General features: G+C 46.7%; 1 protein-coding gene across 1 annotated transcript in view; it reads right to left on the minus strand.

Moving 5' to 3' along the window:
* The window catches only part of LOC311140713 (receptor-type tyrosine-protein phosphatase U), a gene marked incomplete at its 3' end in the record, with an annotated part of 426,520 nt that overhangs the window by 152,465 nt on the left and 259,447 nt on the right, over positions 1-14,608 (minus strand). The window contains exons 4-5 of the mRNA XM_084175898.1: positions 9,814-9,895; positions 6,852-6,967 (exon numbers count right to left, since the gene is read on the minus strand). Of these exons, the coding sequence (XP_084032024.1) occupies positions 6,852-6,967; positions 9,814-9,895 (198 nt within the window). The remainder of the gene's footprint in view (positions 1-6,851; positions 6,968-9,813; positions 9,896-14,608) is intronic.

Consider the following 14,608-nt stretch of genomic DNA (forward strand, 5'->3'; position numbering starts at 1 on the left):
ATCAGAAGGTTGCTGACCTACTCCCAACATGTTCTCCAGACCCTGAAGGGCAGGTTACTGCCTATAGCTGTTAACCGTGTGGTCGGTGTATCAAACTAAGCAGCTCATTCGCGAAACCCTGAATATTGTATTGAATGCAATTTGAAGAGATTAGTATGAAAATGTATGCACTAACTGTAAGTCGCTCTGGATAAGAGCGTCTGCTAAATGACAAATGTAAATGTAAATGTAGTGTATGTCAACTTCTGACCCACTGGAATTGTGATACAGTGAATTATAAGTGAAATAATCGGTCTGTAAACAATTGTTGGAAAAATTACTTGTGTCATGCACAAAGTAGATGTCCTAACAGACTTGCCAAAACTATAGTTTGTTAACAAGAAATTTGTGGAGTGGTTGAAAAACAAGTTTTAATGACTCCAACCTAAATGTATGTAAACATCCGACTTCAACTGTGTCTGTGACCAACAGATGCATATCTGTATTCCCAGTCATGTGAAATCCATAGATTAGGGCCTAATTAATTCATTTCAATTGACTGATTCCTTGTAGCTCAGTAAAATCTTTGACATTGTTGCCTGTTGCATTTATATCTTTGTTCAGTATAAGAACACTTATTTCACTCCACGCACCGATTGAGGAGCATGCAGCCTTGCAGCCAACAGGTTATATCCCACCGAAACTCTGTATGCCATGGGCTCTCCAACCCTGTTCCTGCAACTACACAGTGCTTAATTTGGGAAAACAAGTGAAATCTGTTTGGGAACATCGATAGTAACATGTTTTCACAACTAAACATATTTTATTACATTCTTGACAGCCCCTCTCTCTGCGCACTCTAGAAAGGAGAGAGAGGAGGAGATGGAAATGCGCAGTAGTGAGATATCCTGTAGCTAAAGGAAATGTGTCAGCCTATTAATTATAACAATAAAAAATACCCTATTACTAGGCTATTCAAAATCAAATATAAATTCACTATAATTGTAGGTTAACTTTGTAAGCCCCCCTGCACAATCAATGAACCAACAGCATCGCCTAGGCCTATATTATGTTCTCTCCCAGACTCATGGATAGAAAGTTTGGAGCGTAGCATAAGGTAATCAGTCCATCCAGTATGCATAATAATACAGTCCACACTTAAAGGCAATTACTAGAATTATAGGCTAGACCAATTATGTTTTTCTGCCGTGCGTAATATGCGGTAGGCTATTAGGCTATGTATTGTATAACGGCACAATCATTATTTTAATTCAGGCTTTTTTAGGGGGGGATTGGGCTCATATACTAAGTGCATAAAACATTAAGAACACCTGCTCTTTCCATGACAGACTGACCAGGTGAATCCAGGTGAAAGCTATGATCCATTATTGACGTCACTTGTTAAATCCACTTCAATCAGTATAGATGGAGGAGTCAGGTTAAAGAAAGATTGTTACGCCTTGAGACATGGATTGTGTTTGTGTGCTATTCAAAGGGTGAGTGAATGGGCAAGATAGTATGGTAGTAGGTACCAGGTGCACCAGTTCATGTCAAGAACTGCAATGCTGCTGGGTTTTTCAAGCTCAACAGTTTCCCGTGTGTATCAAGAATGGTCCACCACCCAAAGGACATCCAGCCAACTTGACACAACTGTGGGAAACATTGGAGTCAACATGGTCCAGCATTCCTGTGGAATGCTTTCGACACCTTGTAGAGTCCATGCCCATGTTCCTAATGTTTGGTATACTCAGTGTATATAGGCCTATGCATAAGCTCTAATATGTGTATGGGTGTTTTGAATTAATCATCACCTTAAAAAGTGCTGTCCATTTCGTTGTGTTAGGCTTTGAAACAACATCCACAACATTTGTGTATGCTCAATCTTCTTAAACCAGCTAAATGGAGTGCCATATTTGAGGCAGTCTGCATAGTAAGATTATTGTTCCCTTGGTGGAGCCATGATGCTCAGCTAACAACATAATAACTACATGTGTTTCAATTATTGCTATCTAGGCCATTTGAGTAGAATGATTAAAAAGGATGATTGTCCAGCAGCATGCAATTAAATTAGAATGGCAGGGGTCATCCCCTCTGATTTAAACATATAAAATGACAATCAGCTATCCTTTAATACAAACAAATGAAATCTCGTTAAGATAATAACGATTATGAGAGCAATATTGGTTATGATGGCCATCAGGTAAATTCAGCGCAAGCGCCGGTAGTCAGTCCTCTTTAGTGTCCATAGCAATATAGGGTGGTATCACCACCCAGCACTCACACAGTCCTACAAACCGCTATGGAGCCAATACATTTAAATCCACATGAGTAGCTATAAGTGCATGGACTTTATGTTTCACCCTTTAGTCACTCTAATGTGTAGTCTTGCAGATGAATAGCAGGGGGTAAGCTTTCTGTGACACTCTGGCTCTGGGACTTTTGTATTTGAGCCAGGGTGTATTTTGTTTTGTTGGGTTTTGGTTTTGTTTCTAGGTTTGCCTTTCTGTTGGCTGCATTTCTAGGTTTGGTCGATGACTCCCAATCGGAGGTAACGAGTGTCAGCTGTCGGCTCGTTATCTCTGATTGGGAGCCATATTTATTCTGATTGTTTTCCTGTGGGAATTGTGGGTTTTTGTTCCGTTTCGGTCAGTGTACCGTGGACTTCATTGAGTCGTCTTTTGTTTTGTAGTTCGATAACGTTTGTTTAATAAAGTCATGTTTCTTGGACACGCTGCGCCTTGGTCATACTTAGACGACATAGACGACCGTGACAGAAAAACCCACCAAAACAGGACCAAGCAGCGTGTCAAGCGGCAACAGTATCCACCTATAAAGGATTCATGGACATGGGAGGAGATACTGGATGGAAAGGGTCCTTGGGCACAACCGGGAGAATATCGCCGTCCTCGTGAAGAGCTGGAGGCAGCTAAAGCCGAGAGGAGGCGGTATGAGGAGGCAGCACGGAGTCAAGGCTGGAAGCCCGTGGGTACTACCCAAACATTTATTGGGGGGGGGCTTAAAGGGAGTGTGGCGAAGTCAGGTAGGAGACCTGCGCCTACTCCCTGGACTGACCGTGGAGAGCGAGAGTACGGGCAGACACCGTGTTACGCAGTAGAGCGCATGGTGTCTCCTGTACGCAGGCATAGCCCGGTTCGGTACATTCCAGCTCCACGTATCGGCCGGGTTAGAGTGAGCATTGAGCCAGATGTCATGAAGCCGGCCCAACGCATCCGGCTACCAGTGCGTCTTCTCGGGCCGGCGTACATGGCACCAGCCTTACGCATGGTGTTCCCGGTTCGCCCACATAGGCCGGTGCGGGTTATTCCACCTCCCCGTACTGGTCGGGCGACGGGGAGCATCAACCCGGGTAAGGTTGGGCAGGCTCAGTGCTCAAGGGGGCCAGTAAGCCTGCACGGTCCGGTATTTCCAGCGCCACCTCCCCGCTCCAGCTCAGTACCACCAGTGCCTACACCACGCACCAAGCCTCCTGTGTGTTCCCCGAGTCCTGTGCGTCCTGTTGCTGCTCTCCGCACTAGGCTTTATGTGCGTTCCCAGGGTCCAGCATACCCTGTTGCTTCTCCCCGCACTAGCCCTGAGATGCGTGTCCTCAGCCCGGTACCTCCAGTTCCGGCACCACGCACCAGGCCTACGGTGCGCCTCAGACGGCCAGAGTCTGCCGTCTGCCCAACGGGGCCTGAACTGCCCGTCTGGACTGAGCCTGCAAAGCCGCCCGTCTGCCATGAGCCTTCAGAGCCGTCCGCCAGACCGGAGCCGCTAGAGCCTTCCGCCAGACAGGATCAGCCAGAGCCTTCCGCCAGACAGGATCAGCCAGAGCCTTCCGCCAGACAGGATCAGCCAGAGCCTTCCGCCAGCCATGAGCAGCCAGATCCGTCAGCCAGCCATGAGCAGCCAGATCCGTCAGCCAGCCATGAGCAGCCAGATCCGTCAGCCAGCCATGAGCAGCCAGATCCTTCAGCCAGCCATGAGCAGCCAGATCCGTTGGCCAGCCATGAGCAGCCAGATCCGTCGGCCAGCCATGAGCAGCCAGATCCGTCAGCCAGCCATGAGCAGCCAGATCCGTCGGCCAGCCATGAGCAGCCAGATCCTTCAGCCAGCCATGAGCCGTCCAGCCAGGATCCGCCAGAGCCGTCCAGCCAGGATCCGCCAGAGCCGTCCAGCCAGGATCCGCCAGAGCCAGCCAGCCAGGATCCGCCATTGAGTCCGGTGCTGTCCCTTAGCCCGGTGCTGCCCCTTATCCTGGTGCTGCCCCTTAGTCCGGTACTGCCCCTTAGTCCGGTGCTGCCCCTTAGTCCGGTGCTGCCCTTTAGTCCGGTGCCGCCCCTTAATCCAGTGGGGTTTAGTTGGGGGGTGGTCATGTGGAGGAGGCTACGGAGGCGGATAGTGACTAAGGTGGGGTGGGGACCACGACCAGGGCCAGAACCGCCACCGTGGACAGACGCCCACCCAGACCCTCCCCTAGACTGTATGCTGGTGCGCCCGGAGTGCGCACCTTTAGGGGGGGGTACTGTGACACTCTGGCTCTGGGACTTTTGTATTTGAGCCAGGGTCTATTTTGTTTTGTTGGGTTTTGGTTTTGTTTCTAGGTTTGCCTTTCTGTTGGCTGCATTTCTAGGTTTGGTCGATGACTCCCAATCGGAGGTAACGAGTGTCAGCTGTCGGCTCGTTATCTCTGATTGGGAGCCATATTTATTCTGATTGTTTTCCTGTGGGAATTGTGGGTTTTTGTTCCGTTTCGGTCAGTGTACCGTGGACTTCATTGAGTCGTCTTTTGTTTTGTAGTTCGATAACGTTTGTTTAATAAAGTCATGTTTCTTGGACACGCTGCGCCTTGGTCATACTTAGACGACATAGACGACCGTGACACTTTCATTTTTATGGTACAGAGCAAAAGGGAACTAAACCGAGAAAATGACTCTGACACCAGTGCTCTTCAAAGCCAGAATATATCACGGAGAAGGAGTGGGCATGACAAAGGTAGAGAGAGAGCGCAGGAGAAAAAATAACAAAAACAAAAGAGAGTACCGGTGCTGGGAATGAAAGCTGCAGTAGAGATGTTGTTGAATGAAAGGAGGTATACCACTGAACCCTTCAAGGCATTTCTCACATTGTTCTATTCCATTATCACCACAAATATCCTTCAAGCCTATAGTCTCAACAACAGGCAACCTTGAGCCTAACATTAGTCTAACGTTTAGTCCAAGGCATTTCTCAGTGTGTGAAATAGCAGGCTTGCCTATCAACACATTCCTCTCTCTCTTTCTTTTTCATTGAAAAACAACTGGTGAGTAAACAGGCTCAGTCTCAGAGAACACATAGGCCCGGGGTCCTCTGGGAAGCAACTGGGATGAGCTAGGCCCCTTCTCTGTTTGCTTGGATGACTGGACGTATGTAAGTCTTTGTGCTGTCCAAAGCCACAGTGGACGTGTGTGTATGTTTGTAAACTCCCGAAAGCCGCAGACCACACAAGCCCCAGCTGTCACAAGTAAACACCCAAACAAACAAACTCTGATTAGGGTCAAGCAGTGGCAACCAGTCTCATCTGGTGGTCATACCAAAAACAAACCAAACCCTCAATCATAGACTTCAGTGGCCTCTGCCCTCAGCTTACTTCTTTTATCTGTTCTGTTTTTTCTCCCTCCACGAAAGGATATTAGGGAAATCAGGTTAATCAAATAAGCATGAGACGGATTATGTAAACAATCAGGCTGGAGGGAATTACTGACAAAACTATCAAAATGATCTGTTTAGTCTGGCAGGAGTTGGCATGGTGAGACTGGGTCCCTGCTGGTACACACAGCAGATGCAACAATCAAAAGAAAATAACAAAACAACAGGAAAGGGAAGCAACCTCATCTAAAATGGCAGCCGTGACACCCAGTCATGTTTCTCCCCATGCTGTTTGGGGAAGGCAGGCTTCGAAGGGCCTTGAGGACTTTTGGTATTGCGAATGCTAGTGCTGTTATGACAGCTCCCTACTAGAGGCATCTGTCCTTGTCCTTGATGATGTGACAAAATGGTTTGTTTGATATAATTCTCGTTCTTGAACATTGAAGGAAGGACAGGGACGCCTCCCCTACTTTGAGGTCTCAAAGTTGAAGACGGTGTTGTGCCTTCCGCCTCAAGGCTTGCCTGGTGTAATTAACACATACTGTAGGAGGTGGTGGTAGGAGTTGTGGATGTGTGGCTGCCTGGTAATTGCTGTGAGAGACAGGCTGGAAAACAAAAGACTATCACAATGCTCTTTGAAACCTTCCATCAGGCCTGCATATGTGAGGTTTTTAAAACCAATGAATGTTATTCACTCAGAAATACACTAGAGTGGCCTTCCTGACCTTCAGATGGATGGAAGTTGCATGAATAAAGCATTAAAGTGTGAAAAGGGATATTAAAAACAGAGCCCTCTATTTTGGATAAAGGAAGAAGGCTGTGAAGAAAGCAGAGCGCTGTGATTTCATGAGCAAACTGTATTTTCAAAGGTGCTGGTCTGGAGAGTCTTCAAGGCTGGAGCGTAGCATTAAAACTCTCCCCAATGCTCTGCTGAATTTTAATACTAACACAAGCATGTTTATAATTCAAAGACACTGACCCATCGTTTCAAGGTTCCCTCTTTAATGGCGTGACTACAAATACACTTCAAGTAGAACAAAAAAATGCTGTTATTCCCAAAAACACCTGCATTCAAATAGTACTTGGTTTCTTTCAAATACTCCAGCTGCACTTGATTGAGCTTGCCTGGCATAATGGAACCAATTGAATAGTTGAAAATGAACCCAAAAGTGCAAACCCACCTACCTGACACTCCAGACAGGCTCAATCAAACTCTCAAAAGTATTTGAAAGATCCCCACTGACCTCCAGTAGGAACTTCTCAGCTTCCGATGCCCGGCCCGATGCCACACATTGGAAGGTGGCATTCTGCCCAGCATTGACCTCCTCATCCCCCAGCCGGGAGAAGTGGGGCGCCTTATCTGTAGGAACAGAGCGAGAGCAGAGATCAAAGGACTGCTGTGCCGTGACAGTCAGCCAATCAAAATGCCAGCCAGCCAGACCAACAAAATAAATGCTTTTATTTAAAAGACATTTTACGAAGTTGTTATGTGTGGCAAAACGCCCATGTCCTTCAGTTCGAGGGCTATGCAGCTATACTACATTTTGTGATTTCTAAAGAGCTGCAGTAAATGATCAGAAATCGGAACTTTGTTCCAGCTTCATTGCCAGAGTGACTGTGAAAGTATGAAATGTCACCATCGGCAGCTTTTCACATTATACAACAACGTAATTCAAACTTTCATGTTTAATTAGATAAGAATCAGAGACTCATTTTCTCCCATGAAGGACCTCACAGCTGGTTGGAGAAGGACTCATTGACATATTGACATATTGCTTGTTCTCTCCCTTTATTGTCCTACAATAAACCCACGAAGAGAAGTCATCCAATTAATTGCTGGCAGCTACTATTCTCGACAACCCTTCACCGTGGCGATAGGTCATAACACGGGCGTCATCAGAAGTTAGGTAAACATCCTTCAGCCAGATCCCCAGACCCCAGAGAACTCAGAAATCAGACTCAAGAACATTGTTGCTGATGAAGAACAAGCAGCACTCTTCTAATAAGAACCCAGCTTGATGCATTGAGTGCCGCAGTGAGTCAGAGTGTGGGTGCAGCAGCAGCCCTCCCACCCAGCTACACTGTGATTAACACTGGAGCTCTCCTGCTCCTCCACAGCTCTATGAGATGGATTTCCCGCAGAGCCTAACCACTGGGTTAGAGCCTCCAGCACAGGCTCTCATCGCCACAAAATGGAGGACAACCCAACCTGTCAATCAAAGTGATTGACAGACAGGAGACGTTACCGTAGCAACCCCAGTGGTGGAGTAGTAGTGAAATCAGAAAGAGAGAGGCGAATGATGTTTCAAGTCCTGCTCTTCCATGTCCAATGTTTCATTACACTGTTGCTTTCTGGCAGAGAGAGACAAGTTGTTGATCTACTTTGTGTAAATATGCAGGGGGGAGAGGCAGGGATGCCTCTTGCGTTTGTAGTCCACAGGTGGTCATGTTTCCCATGGACGAGTCCCCCGTCTAAGGTTAATTAATAATTCATCGTAGCTATGAGCCAGCATAAACAAACACAAAAACGAATGTGATAAAAAAAAACAGGTCCTTCTGTTGACTAAAAACTTGGTAGTATAAATGTGTCAGATTGCATCCTGGGGACTCTTCACCATGATACATATTTCATTTGACTGCAACACCGGTTTCAGAGTCAAAGACTAGGACTATGGAGAATACAACAGAAATGTCAAGCGTGCTTAGCAGTTTCAACCGGAATTTGCAAGAAGGAAGGAGCTTGGTGGCTTTCGTTGATTTTCTTTCTCTTCGCTTTTGTCTCCTTTCCCTGTGACAAATGGTGCAGGCTGGCAGTGTGCCACCATAGACAGTACTGTGCCCAGGTCCTGATGACAGTCTTAATTATTTAATGGTAGCACTGAGGGTATGTAGAAGATAACATCTGCTCTCCATGGGAGACGCAGGGAACCACAGTCAGCATCTCTGATTGAAATCACTTCCGGTCTCCATGGCATGTGGTGTCTATAAAACCATACAGTAGAAACTATACTGAACAAAAATATAAATGCAAAATGTAAAGTGTTGGTAACATTTTTCATGAGCTGAAATAAAAGATCCCAGACATTTTCCATATGCAGAAAAATCTTCTTTCTCAAAAATGATGTGCACAAATTTATTTACATCCCTGTTAGTGAGCATTTCTCCTTTGCCAAGATAATCCATCCACCTGACAGGTGTGACATATCAAGAAGCTGATTAAACAGCATGATCATTACACAGGTGCACTTTGTGCTGGGGATAATAAAAGGCCACTCTAAAATATGCAGTTTTGCCACACAACACAATGCCACAGATGTCTCAAGTTTTGAGGGAGTGTGCAATTGGCATGCTGACTGCAGGAATGTCCACCAGTGCTGTTGCCAGAGAATTGACTGTTAATTTCTCTACCATAAGCCTCCTCCAACGTCGTTTTAGAGAATTTGGCAGTACATCCAACCGGCCTCACAACCGCAGACCACGTGTAACCACTCCAGGCCCAGGACCTCCACATCCGGCTTCTTTACCTGCAGGATCGTCTGAGGAGTGGGAAGGGGGGTGCTGAGGAGTATTCTAACTGGACAAAAGCTGTTAACCGAATTCCAAATGAGTGAGCTGGCAGATCATATTTGATCAGCAGTATGTCGGGGAGCAAACATGTCACAGGGAGAGAGAAGCTTTGTCCAGAGTTTAAGCTCAGGGGTGTTAGCCACTGTCATTACTGCTTTTCCAAGGACTTTTCTACTCCTCTAGGACTGATAGCACACTAAGCCTGTGTTATCCCAGGTACACTGTGCACACACAGACAGCCTTAACCACTGTATAACAGCAGGGGGAAACCACCTAGTGACAAAACCACCACAGGTCTTCTCCTAGAGGAACAGCTTTTGCAAAAGACACATTTTGCCGTTTCAGTCTAGAGAATGTACCTAAAAAGTGGCTGGAGCTGAAGAGGCAAGTGTATATGGTGAGTGTTTTGGGCAAATGTCATTCACATAAAACCTGGATCCCCATTGCCGAGAGAGGCCTCAGGGCAATCAACCAATGAAAAGGTCAAGCTTCCATTAGCGTTCTCCTCCACTTTATCGTATGGACCTAACTCTCTACATTTCACTTTCTATACAGTATCTGTCTCTACCTTTCCTATTTTATACTGCTCCTTAATACCCAACCACCTCCCTCCTCTTCTATATCGGTGATGGTACTCACAACAGGGATAGGTCAGGAGCATGATGTCATCCATGGCAATGTAGCCTTGCCGCTCCCTGGAAACAGTTGCTTCGATCAGGACCTGGGAAGTAGAATAAAAACAAATAAGTGAGATAGCATGGAGGAATAAATATTGAGACAAATTTGATTGCTGTTATCCTTTATACAATTGAATGAAGCTTTGGTCTTCGTTTTGAAGCATTTCAAACATGTTAAGAGGCATTTGCATCAAATCAAACTGTCCTCCTTCTGAGGCAGAGGTCTTAATTCTCCTGATTCTGCCTCCTCAACCCTCCTCTCCTCCCTTTCTGCATCCTTTGACTCCCTGTGTCCCCTATCCTCCCGGCCGGCTCAGTCCTCCCCTCCAGCTCTGTGGCTTGATGACTCATTGCGAGCTCACAGAACAGAGCTCCGGGCAGCTGAGCGGAAATGGAAGAAAACTAAACTCCCTGCCGACCTGGCATCTTTTCACTCCCTCCTCTCTACATTTTCTTCATCTGTTTCTGCTGGTAAGGCCACTTTCTACCACTCTAAATTCCAAGCATCTGCCTCTAACCCTAGGAAGCTCTTTGCCACATTCTCCTCACTGCTGAATCCTCCCCCCCCCCCCCCCCCCCCCCCCCCCCCCCCCCCCCTCCTCCCTCTCTGTGGATGACTTTGTCAACCACTTTGAAAAGAAGGTTGACGACATCCGATCCTCGTTTGTTAAGTCTAATGACACTGCTGGTCCTGCTCACACTGCCCTACCCTATGCTTTGACTTCTTTCTCCCCTCTCTCTCCAGATAAAATCTTGCGACTAGTGACTGCAGGCCGCCCAACAACCTGCCCGCTTGACCCCATCCCCTCCTCTCTTCTCCAGACCATCTCCGGTGACCTTCTCCCCTACCTCACCTCGCTGATCAACTCATCCTTGACCGCTGGCCATGTCCCTTCCGTCTTCAAGAGAGCGAGAGTTGCACCCCTTCTCAAAAAACCAACACTCGATCCCACTGATGTCAACAACTACAGACCAGTATCCCTTCTTTCTTTTCTTTCCAAAACTATTGAGCGTGCCGTCTTTAGCCAACTCTCTTGCTATCTCTCTCAGAATGACCTTCTTGATCCAAACCAGTCAGGTTTCAGGACTGGTCATTCAACTGAGACTGCTCTTCTCTGTGTCACGGAGGCTCTCCGCACTGCTAAAGCTAACTCTCTCTCCTCTGCTCTTGTCCTTCTAGACCTGTCTGCTGCCTTTGATACAGTGAACCATAAGATCCTCCTCTCAACCCTCTCCGAGCTGGGCATCTCCGGTGCGGCTCACTCCTGGATTGCGTCCTACCTGACCGGTCGCTCCTACCAAGTGGCGTGGCGAGAAGCTGTCTCCGCACCACGTGCTCTCACCACTGGTGTCCCCCAGGGCTCAGTTCTAGGCCCTCTCCTTTTCTCCCTATACACCAAGTCACTTGGCTCTGTCATATCCTCACATGGCCTCTCCTATCATTGCTACGCTGACGATACACAACTAATCTTCTCCTTTCCCCCTTCTGATAACCAGGTGGCGAATCGCATCTCTGCATGTCTGGCCGACATATTAGTATGGATGACGGATCACCACCTCAAGCTGAACCCTGGCAAGACGGAGCTGCTCTTCCTCCCGGGGAAGGACTGCCCGTTCCATGATCTCGCCATCACGGTTGACAACTCCGTTGTGTCCTCCTCCCAGAGTGCGAAGAGCCTTGGCGTGACCCTGGACAACACCCTGTCGTTCTCCGCCAACATCAAGGCGGTGACCCGATCCTGCAGGTTCATGCTCTACAACATTCGGAGAGTACGACCCTGCCTTACACAGGAAGCGGCACAGGTCCTAATCCAGGCACTTGTCATCTCCCGTCTGGATTACTGCAACTCGCTGTTGGCTGGGCTCCCTGCCTGTGCCATTAAACCCCTACAACTCATCCAGAATGCCGCAGCCCATCTGGTGTTCAACCTTCCCAAGTTCTCTCACGTCACCCCCCTCCTACGCACACTCCACTGGCTTCCAGTTGAAGCTCGCATCCGTTACAAGACCATGGTGCTTGCCTATGGAGCAGTGAGGGGAACGGCACCTCCGTACCTTCAGGCTCTGATCAGTCCCTACACCCAGGCGAGGGCATTGCGTTCATCCACCTCTGGCCTGCTGGCTCCCCTTCCTCTGCGGAAGCATAGTCCCCGCTCAGCCCAGTCAAAGCTGTTCGCTGCTCTGGCACCCCAATGGTGGAACAAGCTCCCTCACGACGCCAGGACAGCGGAGTCACTCACCACCTTCCGGAGACATTTGAAACCCCACCTCTTTAAGGAACACCTGGGATAGGATAAAGTAATCCTTCTACCCCCCCCCCCCCCCCAAAAAAAATAATAATTGTAAAGTGGTTATCCCACTGGCTATAGGGTGAATGCACCAATTTGTAGTCGCTCTGGATAAGAGCGTCTGCTAAATGACGTAAATGTGCCCTTGAGCAAGGCACTTAACCCTAATTGCTCCTGTAAGTCGCTCTGGATAAGAGCGTCTGCTAAATGACTAAAATGTAAAATGTTAAAATGTTAATTACTATCACAAAGCTCTACACAATTCATTGCACAGTTACTGACCCACAAGATAGGTCAGGGAAAAAAGAGAGAGGACCAAGGATCCAAATCTTTAAGAATGGGGACAAATTTGACCCTAACAATTACTGAGGCATTTGTGTAAACAGTAACCTGGTTTTCTGTAGTGTTACACACTGAGTATACAAAACATTAGGAACACCTTCCTAAAATTGAAGTTGCACCCCCCTCCCCTCCCCTCCCCCTTTCCTTCAGAACAGCCTCAATTCGTCAGGGCATGGACTCTACAAGGTGTCGAAATAATTCTACAGGGATGCTGGCCCATGTTGACTCCAATGCTTCCCACAGTTGTGTCAAGATGGCTGGATGTCCTTTGGGTGGTGGACCATTCTTGCTACACACGGGAAACTGTTGAGTGTGAAAAACCCAGCAGTGTGGCAGTTCTTGACACAAACCGGTGCGCCTGGCACCTACTACCATACCCCGTTCAAAGGCACTCAAATCTTTTGTCTTGCTTATTCACACTCTGAATGGCACACATACACAATCCATGTCTCAATTGTCTCAAGGCTTAAAAATCCTTCTTTAACCTGTCTCCTACCCTTCATCTACACTGATTGAAGTGGATTTAACAAGTGACATCAACAAGGGATCATAGCTTTCACCTAGATTCACCTGTTCAGTCTATGTCATGGAAATAGCAGGTGTCCTTCATGTTTTGTATACTCAGTGTACATGTAAGAGTTCTAAACTTCCTTAAAAGCACAATGTCTTGAGTAAAATCCAATTTGGACATATACCAAAACATCGCACAACCGATCATATTTAGACCCTGCACACCCTGATAGATAAACATGTCCACCAAAATAAGACTAACATTTATGCTTCCAAAAAGCATTTGATTTTATTTGGCATACAGTACTGTTCTACAATGTTATTGAAAGTGGTATGGGGGTAAAACATATGACATAATTAAATCAATACTGGCAATACGTGCGGCATCAAAATTGGCAAGAAAATGACATAATTCTTTAACCAGGGCCGGGGCCTTTGCTAGGGTTGCAAATATCAGCCTGGCACTTCAATATTTACATCAATGAATTGGCCACTATTCTAGAAAAATCCTCAGTCCCTGGTATTAGTCTCCACAATTCAGAGGTTAAATAGCTGCTCTTCGCAGATGACCTGTGCCTGCTGTCACCCACAACACATGGCCTACATCAGAGCCTGGACCTGCAAGAAAAGTACTGCCAGATCTGGACCCTGCCAGTAAACCCCAAAATAATTATTTTCCAGAGAAGATCCAGATCTCAGGGAATTAGACCAATGTTCTCAATTGGTACAAAATATATAGAGTATTGCACACATTACAATTACTTAGGTTTAAAAATAAGCTCAACTGGACACCTACAGTAAATGAGGCAGTGAATGAACTGAAAGAGAAAGCACGCAGGGCATTCTACGCCATTAAAAAACAAATTCAAATTCAAATACGTCTGAAAAATTGCTCAAATTAATTGAATATGTCATTGAACCAATTGCACTTTATTGCAGACAGGTGTGGGGTCCCACTTGCAAAACAAGATTCACTCAATGGGACATACACCACATTGAAACCCTGCAGAGTTCTGTAAGATTGCTCTACATGTCCAGAGGAAAACTACAAACAATGCATGCAGGGGAGAATTAGGCCAATATAATTAAGTTTACCAAGCCCTGCTGAGCAAAGAAAAAAAATCACCTCATCCAGCTGATCCTGAGTTCACAGACCTGTTCTACTAACACCTCAGGACCAGAACATCCAATCAATCAGAATAAACCAAATTACAACACAGTCAAAACAAAACTACATTACCTATTGGGAAACAAACACAAGCACAAAGCAATCTGACCCTAAATTGACAGTACACCATGGCAAACTATTTGACCATGGTTACTGATCAAAACCTTAGAAAAACCTTGACAAAGTACAGGCTCAGTGAGCACAGCCTTACCATTGAAAAAGGGTAGACACAGGAAAACCTGGCTTCCTGTAGAGGCTGTGCAATCACAGCAGAACCCGATACAGAGCTGCATTTCCCGACAAAATGTAAAAAATATAAAACAATGAGTGTCATTTCCCCAAATTTGAAACCATTATTCAAGGGGGAGGACGCAGAGAGCTGTGGGTTGGCAGTGCACTACATTGCTGCCTGTCATAAGATGAGGGACAGTGTCTGACAGACCAGCCAA

The sequence above is a fragment of the Coregonus lavaretus genome, assembly GCF_964263955.1.
Source record: "Coregonus lavaretus genome assembly, chromosome: 13".
NCBI classification, from domain to species: Eukaryota; Metazoa; Chordata; class Actinopteri; order Salmoniformes; family Salmonidae; genus Coregonus; species Coregonus lavaretus.